At 40.1% G+C, this 15,140-nt stretch overlaps 1 protein-coding gene across 1 annotated transcript in view; it reads left to right on the top strand.

Moving 5' to 3' along the window:
• The window catches only part of Dhc1 (Dynein heavy chain 1), a 79,977-nt gene that overhangs the window by 40,660 nt on the left and 24,177 nt on the right, over positions 1–15,140 (top strand). The window contains exons 40-56 of the mRNA XM_027365012.2: positions 1,034–1,228; positions 1,664–1,802; positions 2,073–2,230; positions 2,598–2,716; positions 3,286–3,413; positions 3,836–4,032; positions 4,637–4,822; positions 6,883–6,975; positions 7,311–7,506; positions 8,122–8,264; positions 9,015–9,149; positions 9,666–9,788; positions 11,539–11,656; positions 12,057–12,262; positions 12,653–12,816; positions 13,202–13,324; positions 14,708–14,900. Of these exons, the coding sequence (XP_027220813.2) occupies positions 1,034–1,228; positions 1,664–1,802; positions 2,073–2,230; positions 2,598–2,716; positions 3,286–3,413; positions 3,836–4,032; positions 4,637–4,822; positions 6,883–6,975; positions 7,311–7,506; positions 8,122–8,264; positions 9,015–9,149; positions 9,666–9,788; positions 11,539–11,656; positions 12,057–12,262; positions 12,653–12,816; positions 13,202–13,324; positions 14,708–14,900 (2,616 nt within the window). The remainder of the gene's footprint in view (positions 1–1,033; positions 1,229–1,663; positions 1,803–2,072; positions 2,231–2,597; positions 2,717–3,285; positions 3,414–3,835; positions 4,033–4,636; positions 4,823–6,882; positions 6,976–7,310; positions 7,507–8,121; positions 8,265–9,014; positions 9,150–9,665; positions 9,789–11,538; positions 11,657–12,056; positions 12,263–12,652; positions 12,817–13,201; positions 13,325–14,707; positions 14,901–15,140) is intronic.

Here is a 15,140-nt window from a genome sequence, read left to right as displayed (position 1 = left end):
GTGTGTGTGTGTGTGTGTGTGTGTGTGTGTGTGTGTGTGTGTGTGCATGAGGTGCGTGTGTGTGTGTGTGTGTGTGCTTGTGTGTATATGCACATTACTTTTCCTTCTCTCCATTATAATCTGAATTCTTTGCTTATCAATACCTTCGTTTTTGAATAATTACTTGATCCGCAACATTCGACACGACAGCTTTGAACTTTACTCACATGTTCATAAAAGAAAATCCATTCACCAGTGTCACATATATCACCATACATTCTTTAGCATACATTCTTATTTTCCCTATCTTAAATACACGAATATCTTTTGAACATCAATCCACCCGCATTGAACACCATGAAATGAACTACTTTTTAGACACTTAAGGTTTATAAGCGTATATTTTTAAACAAAGTGTATTTTTATTAGTAGTGCACTAACCCTATTGTATATATTACGGAGAAACGGTTGTAGATACATTATGTAGATTTTTACAGTAGTTTTTTTTACTGAATGTTGCTTACAGATGGATCAGAACAGACAGATTGGCTTCTCTATACACCTGTATTATACACAGTTGTGGAGCAAATAATGTATACTCCAGTGCATGTTTACCTCTGGTGATATTTTTTTAGATATACCAGGACTTTTTTTACCTGAACGAACGATTTTTTGATTCCAGGAAGATTTTTTGAAACAACGATTTTTTTTTAATGGGAGAACCATTCCCAAAGGAAAAATATATATTTTTTTTTACAGAAGGTGTTTCACTTACGAAGAGACTAATGCATGCTGTATGTAGAAAGATCTTAGTGTTATTAGAATGCATAATCACTCATTATTCCCTCCCTTAAAACCACCACCGTGCTATTACGAAACAACGACCTCCCACCTCGGCACGACCCTCTCTCGCTCCCGCAACGTGTCTTCGGATTCTTCGCCACCGCCTTCGTCTGCGCCTGCATCCTCGTCTTCGCCTTCGCCATTGTCTTCGTCATCGTCTTCGTTTTCATGTACGTCCTCGCCTTGTCCTCGTCCTCATCTGCGTCTCCAGAACCTGGGCTATCACGGCAGACAAGAACTCCCGGAGAACCTGAAGATCCAGTTCCGAAACGTGGCCATGATGGTGCCCGACCGACAGATCATCATCAGGGTGAAGCTCGCGTCCTGTGGCTTCCTGGAGAACATCACTCTCGCGAGAAAGTTCTTCACGTTATACAAGCTGTGCGAGGAACAGCTGACGAAGCAGGTCAGGTTCTTTGTTTGTTTACTTGTTTTGTTTTAGTTTGGGTATAGCTTTGGTGGAGAGGGTATGAGTGGGTTAAGTTGGATAAGATACACTGGGATTTGATGGATCAGTCTGGAAGATTATAAGATATCCATTTAAAGATTCAGTGGATTCATAGGTAAATTTAGAAAATGGACGAAAAAAATAATACATAGATAGTGAAACAGTGCGAAACGGAAGACGATAAACATATAAATCGAGAGAGAGAGAGAGAGAGAATCAAAAGATATAATCATACAGATAGACAAAGAATACGAGAGAGAGAAAAAAAAAAGAAAACATAAAATGAACTATTCAGATAGACAAGGAAAACAAGAAAGAGAGAGAAAAGAAAAGACAAAAAAGAAAAAGAAAAAAACATACCTCCCCGCCACATAAAGCATTCCACCCCCTCAGGTCCACTACGACTTCGGCCTGAGGAACATCCTGTCCGTCCTCCGCACGCTCGGGGCCGCGAAGAGAGCCAATGCCAAGGACTCCGAATCCACTATCGTCATGAGGGTTCTCAGAGATATGAATTTGTCTAAACTGGTTGGTAAGTTTCTTTTGTTTCTGATCTGCTGTTTGTTTGATCATTTGAAGAAAATAGAAAGGAAATAAAGTGATGATACATGAGTTTTGTATTATATATGATAATGTTGTCATCCGTATCAGTTCTACCACCAATAGACGCGAATTGAAGAAAAATAAAATATAGTTTGATTTATATTAAGTAAAACAAAGTTTCCTATCGACGAGTGTTCTATTGGAACATAACGACATTTATGATGATTATGCTGCAGTTTTTCTTTGCTAAATCTTGCAGACGAAGATGAGCCTCTGTTTATGTCGCTCATCGATGACCTGTTCCCGAGCATGACGCAGGAGAAAGGTTATTACAACCAGCTCACAACCACCATCGCGGACCTCGTCAGTGAGCTTGGCTTGGTGAATCATCCGCCATGGCAGCTCAAGCTCGTTCAGGTAGATTGAGTTCGTTTGTTTTTGTAGTTTTTCCCTTTTATTTGTTGTATTGTATGTGCAAATATGGTATACCCATGTCTGTATATCTTCCGCGTGTGTGTGTGTGTGTGTGTGTGTGTGTGTGTGTGTGTGTGTGTGTGTGTGTGTGCGTGTGTGTGTGTCCGTCCTTTCGTCCGTGTGAGTTTAAGTAACCAATTAACCAATCAACCATACAAGTGTATATACGCGCGTGGAATTAACAAACACAAACAGTTTCAATCCCGACCCCAAACCAACAAGCAAAGCCTCCCCCCCCACCCCCACCTCCACTCATCCTCTAACACGCCCCCCCCCCCTCACCCATCCCCTAACGCGGCCTACCTCGCAGCTCTACGAGACGCAGCGAGTCCGTCACGGCATGATGACCCTGGGTCCGAGCGGCGCCGGGAAGACCTCCTGTATCCACGTCCTCATGCGCGCCCTCACCAAGATGGGCCAGCCGCACAGGTCCGATGCAAGCACTTGGTTCCCTGTTGTTTTTTCCGACGCACGTACTTCTCTATACGGGTTCTTTTCCGACGCACGTATTTTCTGATGTTTTCTCTTTCTCTCTTTCTCTCTTTCTCTCTTTCTCTCACTCTTTCTCTCTCTCACTTTCTCTCTCTCACTTTCTCTCTCTCACTTTCTCTCTCACTTTCTCTCTCTCACTTTCTCTCTCTCACTTTCTCTCTCTCTCTCTCTCTCTCTCTCTCTCTCTCTCTCTCTCTCTCTCTCTCTCTCTCTCTCTCTCTCTCTCTCTCTCTCTCACTTTCTCTCTCTCTCTCTCTCTCTCTCTCTCTCTCTCTCTCTCTCTCTCTCTCTCTCTCTCTCTCTCTCTCTCTCTCTCTCTCTCTCTCTCTCTCTCTCTCTATCTCTATCTCTCACCGACGCACCTTCTCATGTTTTTTTTTCTCCGATGCACGCACTTTTCTTCGCCACAATCATATGGACAATAACATTAACAACGATCTTAATAATGATAATAACAAGAATAACAGTAATAAAAATAATGCCGATGACCCTTCGTGCATGCGCAGAGAGCTGCGGATGAACCCAAAGGCGATCACGTCAGCGCAGATGTTCGGGCGACTGGACGTGGCGACGAACGACTGGACGGATGGCATCTTCTCGACCCTCTGGAGGAAGACCCTCAAGGCCAAGAAAGGTAGGAGACACTGCCCTGCGCTCGAGGATGAGTTGCGTGCGTGTGTGGGATTGATGTCACGGACGAGGTCGGCAAGTGGAAATAACGCAGCTCTCATTAACTGTGAATTCCGCCTTATAAAGCGTGATAAATACTATAGGTTTAAGCTCAGAAATCCTCCAAATGGGAACTGACAAAAATATCCTTTTCTTTCAATCACTCCACCGAAACCGAGTAAATCCTTCAAAAGGAAGCAAATTCTTCATTTCAGAACTAACAACCCTCCTACATATCAGAAATTTAAAAGATACCAAACACGAAACACACAACCGTGTCAAAAATAAATCAATAAATAGAATAAGACAATAAATGAAAATAAACAAACCCCAATCAGACTTCGAAACGAGATCCTCCACCCACACCCACCAAACCCGCCATTCCAGGAGAGCACATCTGGCTGGTCCTCGATGGCCCCGTCGACGCCATCTGGATCGAGAACCTGAATTCCGTCCTCGATGACAACAAGACCCTGACCCTGGCTAACGGCGACCGGATCCCGATGTCCCCGTGCTGCAAGGTCATCTTCGAGCCGGCGAATATCGACAACGCGTCCCCGTCGACCGTGTCTAGGAATGGCATGGTGGGTGGCGGGGGTCTCTTTGCTTATCTCCTGTATTCCGCCTTTTCATCTTAAACAATGTTTACTGAACGTAACTCATCTTTGCTTTGCTTATTTCCTGTATTCCTCTTTTTCTTCTTAACAGTGTTCACTTTATATAAATCATATTTTCTTTGCTTATTTCCTGTATTCTTCTTTTCCTTCTTCAACAATGATCGCTGTACATAACTCATCTTTTCTTTGATTATTCCCCGTATTCCTCATTTTTCTCAGACAATGTTCACTATATAATTCATCTTTCCTTTGCTTATTGCCTACATTCCTCTTTTTTCTTCTTAAACAGTGTCATGAGCCATAAAATCGACAATGAAGAATTGTGATTCACTATAAAACCAGGATGACCTATGATTTAATATTATCCGAGGAGTCACACTTTACTTTATAGGACTCATTTGTTACTACAATACGAGTGACCCATGATCCATTATAACCTGGACGACTCGTAATTTTCTATAATTCGCTATAAGCTGAACGAATGGGTAATCCATTATAGACTCTAAACTAATTTCCGCTCCTCTTTTTTCGATCACATTTTCATTTAGTTTCGGCTTTCTTTCCCATTCAGGTCTACATGAGTTCCTCCGGCTTGGACTGGGAGCCGCTTCTTCAGGCTTGGCTCCGCACGCGCCCCCACCACGAACATTCAGTCATCACAGACCTGTTCTCGAATAACTTCCTCAAAATATTCACTTGGGCCAAACAGAACCTCCAGCTGTGTCTGCCTGTTCTTCAAGTGAACGTTATTTCGCAGGTAATGGAGCTTTTCCTTTGTGTTCAAATGTAATTTCTGTGATTTTTTTCTTTCATGTGTTCAAGGCCAAATATAAGGATCCGGGCTTCGGTGCAGGTTAGTAAATTATTGAGTGCTAATATTTTACTTCATTTTTGTACATTTTTACGATATATTTTCTGTATCAGTGTTTATTGTTCAGTAGATTTTTCTCATAAGATGTTTTGGTGTCATTTACAGTATGGTATCCATGCTTTTCTGTCATTTTTTTAGCCCGCTTAACAAATATATATATATGTGCACAAACATCAAATATAGAGTATATATGCCTTTATGGTCATTGTTTTATAATATAAACATATTCACTTGATTTTCACTTCTCGATTTCTTGCCTACTGTAGCTTCCATACCTACAGTTATTTTAACTAATATCTTCACTGTATTCTCAAATGTTGCCTCCAAGCCACATTTGCAGTAGCTTAGAACCAATCTTGACCTCTAATCATGTGCATGAGGAGGTCCCTTTTTTGTCCACGAAGATAAGAGTTCCAGACCCCCTGCCTCGTGTTGGGGTGAAAGAAGCAGTTGTCAGAGTCCCTGTGGTTATCCCGAGTGCTAACAGGTTTGTTGGGAATGCATTACTGTTCATCCTGTCAAAAAATGTATTACCCGTTGTCACTGCTGCTGCTGTCAGGCCTTAAGTCTCTTGGAGGGCCAACTCCCCGACGTGGAAGACCTGCTGGACGACCCCATCCTCCGCCGCCGCCGCCGCAGTCGCCGCCGCTCCTCCGCCTGGGCTAGAAACACAGGCATGGAGACCCCAGAGGACTCTTCCAATAGCTTCTCTCCCATAGAGACTCCTCGGTCGCCTTTCTTCGACGACGAATCCCAATCGGTGCTCCTCGGTCGGCTAAGTGCCTGCCCTTCGCTCGCCCTTGTTCTATGCCAGGCGTCGCACAGCCTCACCTCCTAACCAGCAACCCGAAAAGAGCGTGAAGACCCAAATGTCTGTATTATAATTATCAGCATCATCATGTCATGCAAATCTAATGTCAACATATATACTTGTGGATATTCTTATCAATTTGCGAACGAGATAGATGTGATTTTGTATTTCTGCCTGTCAGAACTTTGGGTCTTGGCGTTGCTACAATAATCGTGAAATAACTTCTTTGCTACCTTAAAAATGTAATCATTAATTCATACTTTACTCTAAATCCATTATCAATAGTTGGTGGATGAAGAAAAGGCATGTTAACTGTAATGGAACTGTTGCATCTTTTGATTTCCCAATAAATTTATCAGTTCCATGGTAACCTACTATTTAACAACTAACTAACGATCCTATTGTTATAAATAAACATTTCTCTGCATCATAAGAAAAGTTAAATCATGTCCCTAAACCCTTACACGAGAGTGTCTGTCCGCACGTTGCTCTAAGTGTATAGTATTAGCAGGCTGAAGAGTTTAATGGCGAAGGTGAATGGCCGTCATATAGTAAAGAAATGAATTTACATTTCAGATAAACAGGAAAACAAACGCATGTCCTTTATTCCTTAGATTTAGGTAGGATTCGTTCCTGAAGATATGTGGACTTAGGGAGAAGGATTGAGTTTATACTTGATCGGTAGTTTTTAATTTGGTAGAGTTTAAACTTTGTTGTCGGCACACAACACGTCTGATGTATGTATGCATGTCTAACGTGATGCTTTAAACAGTTATAAAAGTGAAATATAGAGCTGTGTAATAATGGGTGTTTCGCTCTGTAGAGACAATAATTGGCAAATTAATTCAAAGTTATGCAAAAAAAAAAAAAAAAAAAAAAAAAAAAAGCTGCTTCAGACATATAAACATTTCAAGCATATCATAAGTTTTGTTCCTTCAAAATGTCGCTCACTTGTCATGTTTGGAACCGGCTTTTTGTGTAGTGAGCATGATCGTGTATGTCCTGCTTCTGTTTATCCATAAAAAGATAAAGAAAGGAAACTGAAATATTGCCAACATGTCGTTATTATAAAGAACGTCACCACACTCCTATTTACTTTCCCTTGCTAACCGTTTTGACTTTCTTGTTGGTGAAGACGACGCGGGTGTTGGAGGGTCTCCTGCCCGACGAGGAACAGGCGCAGAGCCACCACCGTCGAGATCCAGATTCCGAGGCCGAGGAAATTCAGGTAGGCAGGCTCATGGATTGTGATAGTTTACACTGATTTGTCTCGCTGCTCGTCTGTCGTTAGGTGTCCGGGTCTTGGATCACAATGTGTTGGTGAGATCTTTCTTCATGATTAAGTTATTCACTTGCTATCCGAATTAGTATGTCTAGGTGACCAAGTTGATGGTGTAGTCGGATATTAGTTTCAGTATCGGTTTCTTCGTGAAGAAAAAAACTATGATAAACGAAATATATAAATATTTATAATGGCGAAATGCGCTCAAGGTATCTATAATTATCTGTTTTCATTTCCTTGATTTAATTATTTATTCATTTTCATTCTTATTAACTACTCAGACTGAACAAGCTCCCATCGAGGAGCACATCCAACGGCTGTTTGTGTTCTCAATAATGTGGAGCATTGGAGCATTTATGGAGTTGCCGGATCGTGCAAAACTTGAGCAATATATTCGCAAGGAGCATCAGACTCTGGACCTACCGGAGGGGAGAAGCCCTTCGGATTCTATATTTAACTACAGAGTTGATGACAACGGCAAGTGTTGTTTGGGGACATGCGTACATGAGATCACTCTATTAGGAGAGAAATTATTTAGTTTCTGACTCTCTTTCTCCATCTCTTTTTTTCCTTCTTTCTCTTTTCATCACAGTCACTCACCTCCTTCACTTTTTTTCTTACACTGTTCCTGACATGATGTAATTGATCTATTTAATTACTTCATTATTTTTTCGTGAATATCAGTTGCCTGAAATGTAATTTTGTCTTGATACTTTATTTTTCTTTGGTTTTCAATTGCAGCCATAGTGTATGTAAATCTCGATTTTCATTTTCATTCACAGAATTATTTTACACAAGCGCTGGCTAAGAAGTTATAAGGATGACTGGATTATATGATTTCAAGACGTTATAAAAAGGAGACTCTCTCTCTCTCTCTCTCTCTCTCTCTCTCTCTCTCTCTCTCTCTCTCTCTCTCTCTCTCTCTCTCTCTCTCTCTCTCTCTCTCTCTCTCTCTCTCTCGATATATATAAATGTGTGTGTATATAGACTGATAAGTAGATAGAAAGATGGATATAAATATCTGTGTATTTCTTCATATCCCTCTTTATTTTTTCTTCTTTTCTCTTCTAAGTTGTTTTCCTTCATCCACAGGCTGGTGGCAGCACTGGGATACTCGGGTCAGTGAGTACGTCTACCCGGACACAGGCACTCCCGATTACACTTCGATTCTCGTGCCCAATGTCGACAATGTTCGGATGGACTTCCTCATACACGTCGTGGCTCAACAAGGAAAGGTTAGATGTGGGAATACGTACCGGTGTTTTATATTGTGTGTTTAGAGATTGTGTGACCATCTTTTTTTCAGGGAATACGTGTCTATTATGTTTGTTTTTTGTATTTTATTTGGTTCGTGATTTATGCTCTGTGTAGAAGTATTTTTCTCTTTATATGTAATTGTTTGAATAATATTGATTCGGACTCTGAAGTGATAAAGAAATTGAGTTAAATATTATTGAATTTCTAGTATCATATTCAAGATAAAAAATAATTTCAAGTTAAAAAGTTCAATGGTGGCACTGATATTTCTGTAAAATACGTTACTACTTTCTTATTGTTCGTTTTAGTAATATTATGAATAGCATTACTATTTATTATAGTTATTATTGTTACTATTCATTGATATCAACATCATTATTATTATTATATCATTTTTATTGTTATTATCATTGCTATTGTTGTCGTTATTGTTACCGTTATCATCATTAACATAACTATCACCACCATTCACCACCACCAATCACTACCAACCACCACCCATACCACCACCATTCACCACCAACAACCACCACCCATACCACCACCATTCACCACCACCAACCACCACCCTCACCACCACCATTCACCACCAACTACCACCCTCACCGTCAGCATTCACAGTCACCAACCACCAATCACCACCAACCACCACCCTCACTGCCACAATTTACAACCATCAACCACCACCCTCACTACCACCATCACCACCACTCGATCTTCCTCTCCAGGGCGTGTTAGTGATCGGCGAGCCAGGGTCAGCCAAGACCGTCACCTTGAACGCCTTCATGAAGAAATACAACCCCGAGGACCACCTCTGCCGCAACTTCAACTTCTCCTCGGCCTCCACGCCCCTCTATTTCCAGGCGAGTGTTGGGGAGAGGGGAAGGGGTGTCTTTGTGTGCGTGCGTGTGTGTGCGTGTGTGTGTGTGTGTGTGTGTGTGTGTGTGTGTGTGTGTGTGTGTGTGTGTGTGTGTTTGAAACTAGGTAATGTTTTGTTAACTTGGTGTGCATTTAGTACGCAATTTTTTTACGAGAAATATGTATATTTTTGTATATATAAAAAGTGTTAATGGAAAAGCAATGCAAAGTGTGAACGTGTTGATATTACAGCTCTATCACGGGAAGAGATGATAGCGAAACATTAATCAACGCATCAAGAATTGAGGAATTATTCTTTCTTATGCAGACTCATTTCAACATTTGCCTTTCCGTTCTTCGACATCAAGTATATATCACTTGCCTTCTCACTCTACTTTCTTACTGTTATACATCAACTTCTCAGCATTCTATTGACATTTTCTACTCCACTCAACAACTCCACTACTCCTTACTTTATGTCTTACCATTATTTTTTTCCTTATTATTACATTCCATTACAGAGGACGATCGAAAGCTACATAGACAAGAGAATGGGAAGCACCTACGGGCCCCCAGCTGGCAAGAAGATGACAGTCTTGATAGATGATCTGAACATGCCTCACATCAACAGCTGGGGCGACCAGGTGAGCAGTGTAGATAGATTGATATATAGAAGGAAGGTTGGATCGATAGATAGATAAGTAGGTAGATAGATAGATAGATAGATAGATAGATAGAAGGATGGATGGATGGATGGATGGATGGATGGATGGATAGATCGATAGATAGATCGATAGATAGATAGATAGGTAGATAGATAGATAGATAAATGGGTAGATAGGTAGGTAGATAGACAGGGAATTATAGGTAGGCAGACAAATAGATATGGCAAGAATGTTTCGATTGATGAAATGACCATGCGTTATATCAACGGGTGAGGAGACCAGGTGAGTAATGTAGATAGACTGATCTATAGAAGGAAGGATGGATGGATAGATAGATAGAAAGATAGCAAGACAGACAAGGAATTATAGGTAGACAGACATACATTCATGCATACTACATACATACATACATATATGGATGTATAGATATTTGGATAGACTTTTGAATATAGATAGATAGATAGCTGGAACGATTTATGGATGGATGGATGAACTGATAGACAGGTAAATATAGATATATAATTAGATCGACAGATAGGTACATACATACATACATAGACCTAGATTTATAGACAGATGGATAATTAGATACAGATAGATAGTTCATTTCAACAGGAAGGTAATAAGAGATAGATAATCGGATAGATAGATAGATAGATATAAGTATATAACAAATATTCGTTAAAATTATCTCTATTCGTCCATGTGATTTTCATGTATGCCACTGTGACCCTTTTGCGTGGTTTACTAGAAAAAATCGCAAACAAAATGATTTTGCTGTATATCACTATAATGTATGAGCCTCAAAAAGCAACACCTTTCGATGATTGAAAAGGGATGCCGAAATATTAGGCCTAAATTCAACATCTTCCCCTGGCTGTAGACCAACTCTTCCCGATATCAAATTTCATGGTGTCAGTTTCATAGATGAGAGTATGTCACAGTCGTATAAAAAGAAGAGTGTGTTGATAATGTTGAAGTGTATTTCTGATAACGTCTGTTTTGGTGATGCATAAACGTAGGCCTATGTGCGTAATTACCTTTCCTGTATATTTTAGGCCTTTTATTTATTTCCGGTTCTGTATCTTTACCACATATTTTTTTATTATTATCTGGTTCTGTATCTTTACCACATATTTTTATTATTGTTATCTGATTCTGTATCTTTACCACCTATTTTTATTATTATTATTATCTGGTTCTGTATCTTTACCACATATTTTTATTATTATTATTATCAGGTTCTGTATCTTTACCACATATTTCTATTATTATTATCTTCTTGAATCGGAACTCCAGGAAAACGAAAGATCGAAAAACGAGTCTAAACAAACTCAAAACGAAATACTAAATTTCCTTTATACGGACGTGTTACAGCCTTGAGAAACCTTGAGTCTACTTCTTATAACCTCTGTTTAAATGTATAGATGTAGGCCTACGTGCGTAATTATCTTCCGAATATAATTCACGCTTTTTTCACCCGTTTTACTATGTTTTATCACATTTTCTAAGTATTATCATGGACCGGCACTCCAGTGAAATCGAAAAATGGAAAACCAAGTCTAAACAAAATCGCAAAAACAAATCTAAACAAAATCGAAAAACAAGTCTACACAAAATCGAAAAACAAATCTAAACAAAATCGACAAGCAAATCTAAACAAAATTGGAAAACAAGTCTAAACAAAATCTAAACAAAATTTTCACTTTCCTTTGTTTACGTGTTTCAGCCCACCAATGAGATCGTGCGCCAGACCATGGAGATGGGCGGGTTTTACAGCCTTGAGAAACCGGGTGATTTTATTCACATTGTGGACTTGCAGTTTTTGGCAGCTATGGGGCACCCAGGTAAGGTTTCATTTTGTTTCGTTTTTTTCTCTATTTCTATTCTAACTTTCTTTTTTTCATTTTATCTTCAGTTTCTTCGTATTCTTATTCTTGCTTATTTTTACACTCATCTTTCCGCCTCCTTTTTTATCTCTATTTCTGTCGATATTCGTGTCTTTCTTCTTCAATTTTCTACTTGTCATGGCAGTTTTATGTGATTTTATCGCTGTGATTTCCACGATTTCTGATTGTTGTTATCTGTATCGTTATATTGAACCGGATTCCAATATCTCCTTATCCGCTACTGGCAGACCTGAGAGTAACTGGAATTTCAACATTCACTAAATCGCTTTTACTACACGTTTGTTATTTATGCATTGTACCGTTATACACCTCTTTACAAAATACCAACGCAAAACAGGCGGCGGCAGGAACGACATCCCGCCCCGCCTGAAACGCCACTTCTGCATCTTCAACTCCACCATCCCGTCCGAGTCCTCCATCGACAAGATCTTCGGAGTGATCGCCCGCGGACACTTCAGCGCCAAGAGGGGCTTCAACCAGGAGATCCGAGACATGCTGGAGAGGATCATACCGCTCACGAGGAAGCTGTGGGCGCATACGAAGGTAAGGGGGCGGTGGGCGGGGTGGGTAGGGGAGAGGGTGGGTTGATTGATATATAGAAGGGAGGGAAGGAAAAGGAGAGAGAGAGAGAGAGAGAGAGAGAGAGAGAGAGAGAGAGAGAGAGAGAGAAGGGGAAGGAGAGAGAGAAGAGAAAAAGAGAGAAAAGGAGGAAGGGGAGAGAGAGAGAGAGAAGGGGGGGGGAAGAAGAGAGAGAAAGAGGGAAAGGCAGAGAGAGAGAGAAAGGGAATGAGGTAGGGAGGGAAAGTGAGAGAGAGAGGGGGGAGGAGAGAGAGACCGAGAAAAAAAAGAATCAGAGAAATAGAACCATATTATTTACTCTACAAGCATGGAACATCTTTTTTCAAAACATACAGTAACATTTTTTTTTCACAGAGTAAGCTCCTCCCAACACCAGCCAAGTTTCATTACGTCTTCAACCTCCGTGATTTGTCGCGCATCTGGCAGGGGATGATCGGTGCCACGGCCAACGTAATAAGCACCAGTGACACTCTATTGGCTCTCTGGCGCCACGAGTGCTGCCGGGTGATAGCAGATCGGTATGTAGCCGACGGTCAGGGGGGATAATTCAGGTTGTGGTAATAGTAGTAGTAATGATTTAATTGTGATTATGATTATATTTATTTAGTAAAATTGATGATGATGTTAATGATAATGAAGGTAATGATAACGATAATGATAATAGTAATGGTAAAAGTAATAATTATGATAATGATAATATGTAATAATAAAAGTAATAATATTGATGATTATGTTAATCGTGGTGATGATAATGGTAGTAGAATTGATAAAGATGATGAAAAATTTTGATATTCATATTAACACCTAAATAATGATAATGGTGACGCTAATATTGATATGAAAAAAAAACAAGCCATTATGGTATTTTCTTCTTTAGTATACATAAAAAAATCCAAATTCCAGTTTCACGACACCCAAGGACGTGCGTTGGTTCGAGGACGCGATGGTGGCGCTGGCGAAGCAGGAACTTGGGCCGAGTCTGACCAAGAAGATCGCTCAGACGCACTACTTCGTCGATTTCTTGAGGTGAGACTTAAACTTGGAATTGAGACAAGAAATGAAAGAAAAAAAGTAGTAAATGATCTCGGATAGAGTAATTATAGGTAAGTTAACGTAATGGAAATCGAGAGAGAGAGAGAGAGAGAGAGAGAGAGAGAGAGAGAGAGAGAGAGAGAGAGAGAGAGAGAGAGAGAGAGAGAGAGAGAGAGAGAGAGAGAGAGAGAGAGAGAGAGAGAGAGTGAGTGAGTGAGTGAGAGGGGGGGGGAGACAGGGAAGGATAAAGAGAGAAAGAAGACCAAGAAGATTTCTCAGACGCATTAGTTCGTCGATTTCTTGAGGTGAGACTTGAACTTGGAATTGAGACAAGGAGTGAATGATAATTAGGCAAGGTGACGCAATTGAAATCAATAGAGAGAGAGAAGACCAAAAAGATCTCTCGGACGCATAATTTCGTTGATTTCTTGAGGTGAGACTTGAACTTGAAATTGAGACAAGGAGTGAATGATAATTAGGCAAGGTGACGCAATTGAAATCAATATATATATATATATATATATATATATATATATATATATATATATATATATAGAGAGAGAGAGAGAGAGAGAGAGAGAGAGAGAGAGAGAGAGAGAGAGAGAGAGAGAGAGTGAGAGAGAAGACCAAGAAGATCTCTCAGACGCATAATTTCTTTGATTTCTTGAGGTGAGACTTGAACTTGAAATTGAGACAGGGATTGAGTGATGATTAGGGGAGGTAAATAAAAGAATGAAATAGTATAGGATCTTGGATAGGTAAAATAGATTCAGATAAAAGGGTGATAGGAGCAAGACCGGAGAAAGTAATAAGAGGCGAATAAAAAAAATAGTATAGGATCTTGGAGACAGTCAAAATATGTTATTCAATGAATATCATATTGTCGGTGGAACGTATACAAAGGAAAGACAGTTGAAGAATTAATTGATACAGAATAGCAACGAAGCATTGAATAATCATATGCAAATAAAATCAGTGCAAATAAAATACGACACATTTTCAATAAGCAAAGAAAAATAATAAAAGTAAAAGAGTAAAGAAAGACGAACAAAGAAGCCGTAATGAGAAGGAAGATTTTCCCTTTTCTTTGTTTGATTGTTACATTACGAAAGGCTTGCTGTATACTTATTTTTTAAATATGTAAAGAAGAAGCATTATCTATGAAGAATGAGATTTTGAAATAGACTGAAGTGAAATGAAAACTGAATACAATATACACTCAAGAGTCTTAAGTTAATCATACTAGACTGTATTGACGCTAATAATGCTAATGCTAATACTAATTTTAATAATACCATATAACAAGTCTACAAGAAGGACGACCAAAAAACACATTTAAATCACAAAAAACAATAAACGTCCGCCCTTGGCCAACAGAGACGCCCCAGAACCCACGGGCGACGAGGCTGAAGACCTGGACATGGAGATGCCGAAGGTGTACGAGCCCATCCCGTCCTTCAACGCCCTCGAACAACGCCTGCAGATGTTCCTGACGCAGTACAACGAGATCATTCGCGGCGCCGGCATGGATCTCGTGTTCTTCAAGGACGCTATGATCCACCTGACCAAGGTATAGGCGAGAGAGAAAAAAAGGAGGAAAGGGAGAGAAAGAGGAGGGAGAGAGGGAAAAAGGAAGGAGAGAGAGAGAGGAGGGAGAGAGGGAGAGAGAGAGAGAAAGACAAGGAAGTGAGTTAGGGAAAGGGAGAAGGAGGAGGAGAGAGAAATAGATTGGAGAAAAAAAAATTGCACTGATTTCGTAGAGCGTTTTCAGCAGGATAGATTTTACTTTGGTAGGACAAAGACTTCGTAT

Source organism: Penaeus vannamei, chromosome 15, assembly GCF_042767895.1.
Source record: "Penaeus vannamei isolate JL-2024 chromosome 15, ASM4276789v1, whole genome shotgun sequence".
NCBI classification, from domain to species: domain Eukaryota; kingdom Metazoa; phylum Arthropoda; class Malacostraca; order Decapoda; family Penaeidae; genus Penaeus; species Penaeus vannamei.
This window is presented reverse-complemented; position numbering and strand designations above follow the sequence as displayed.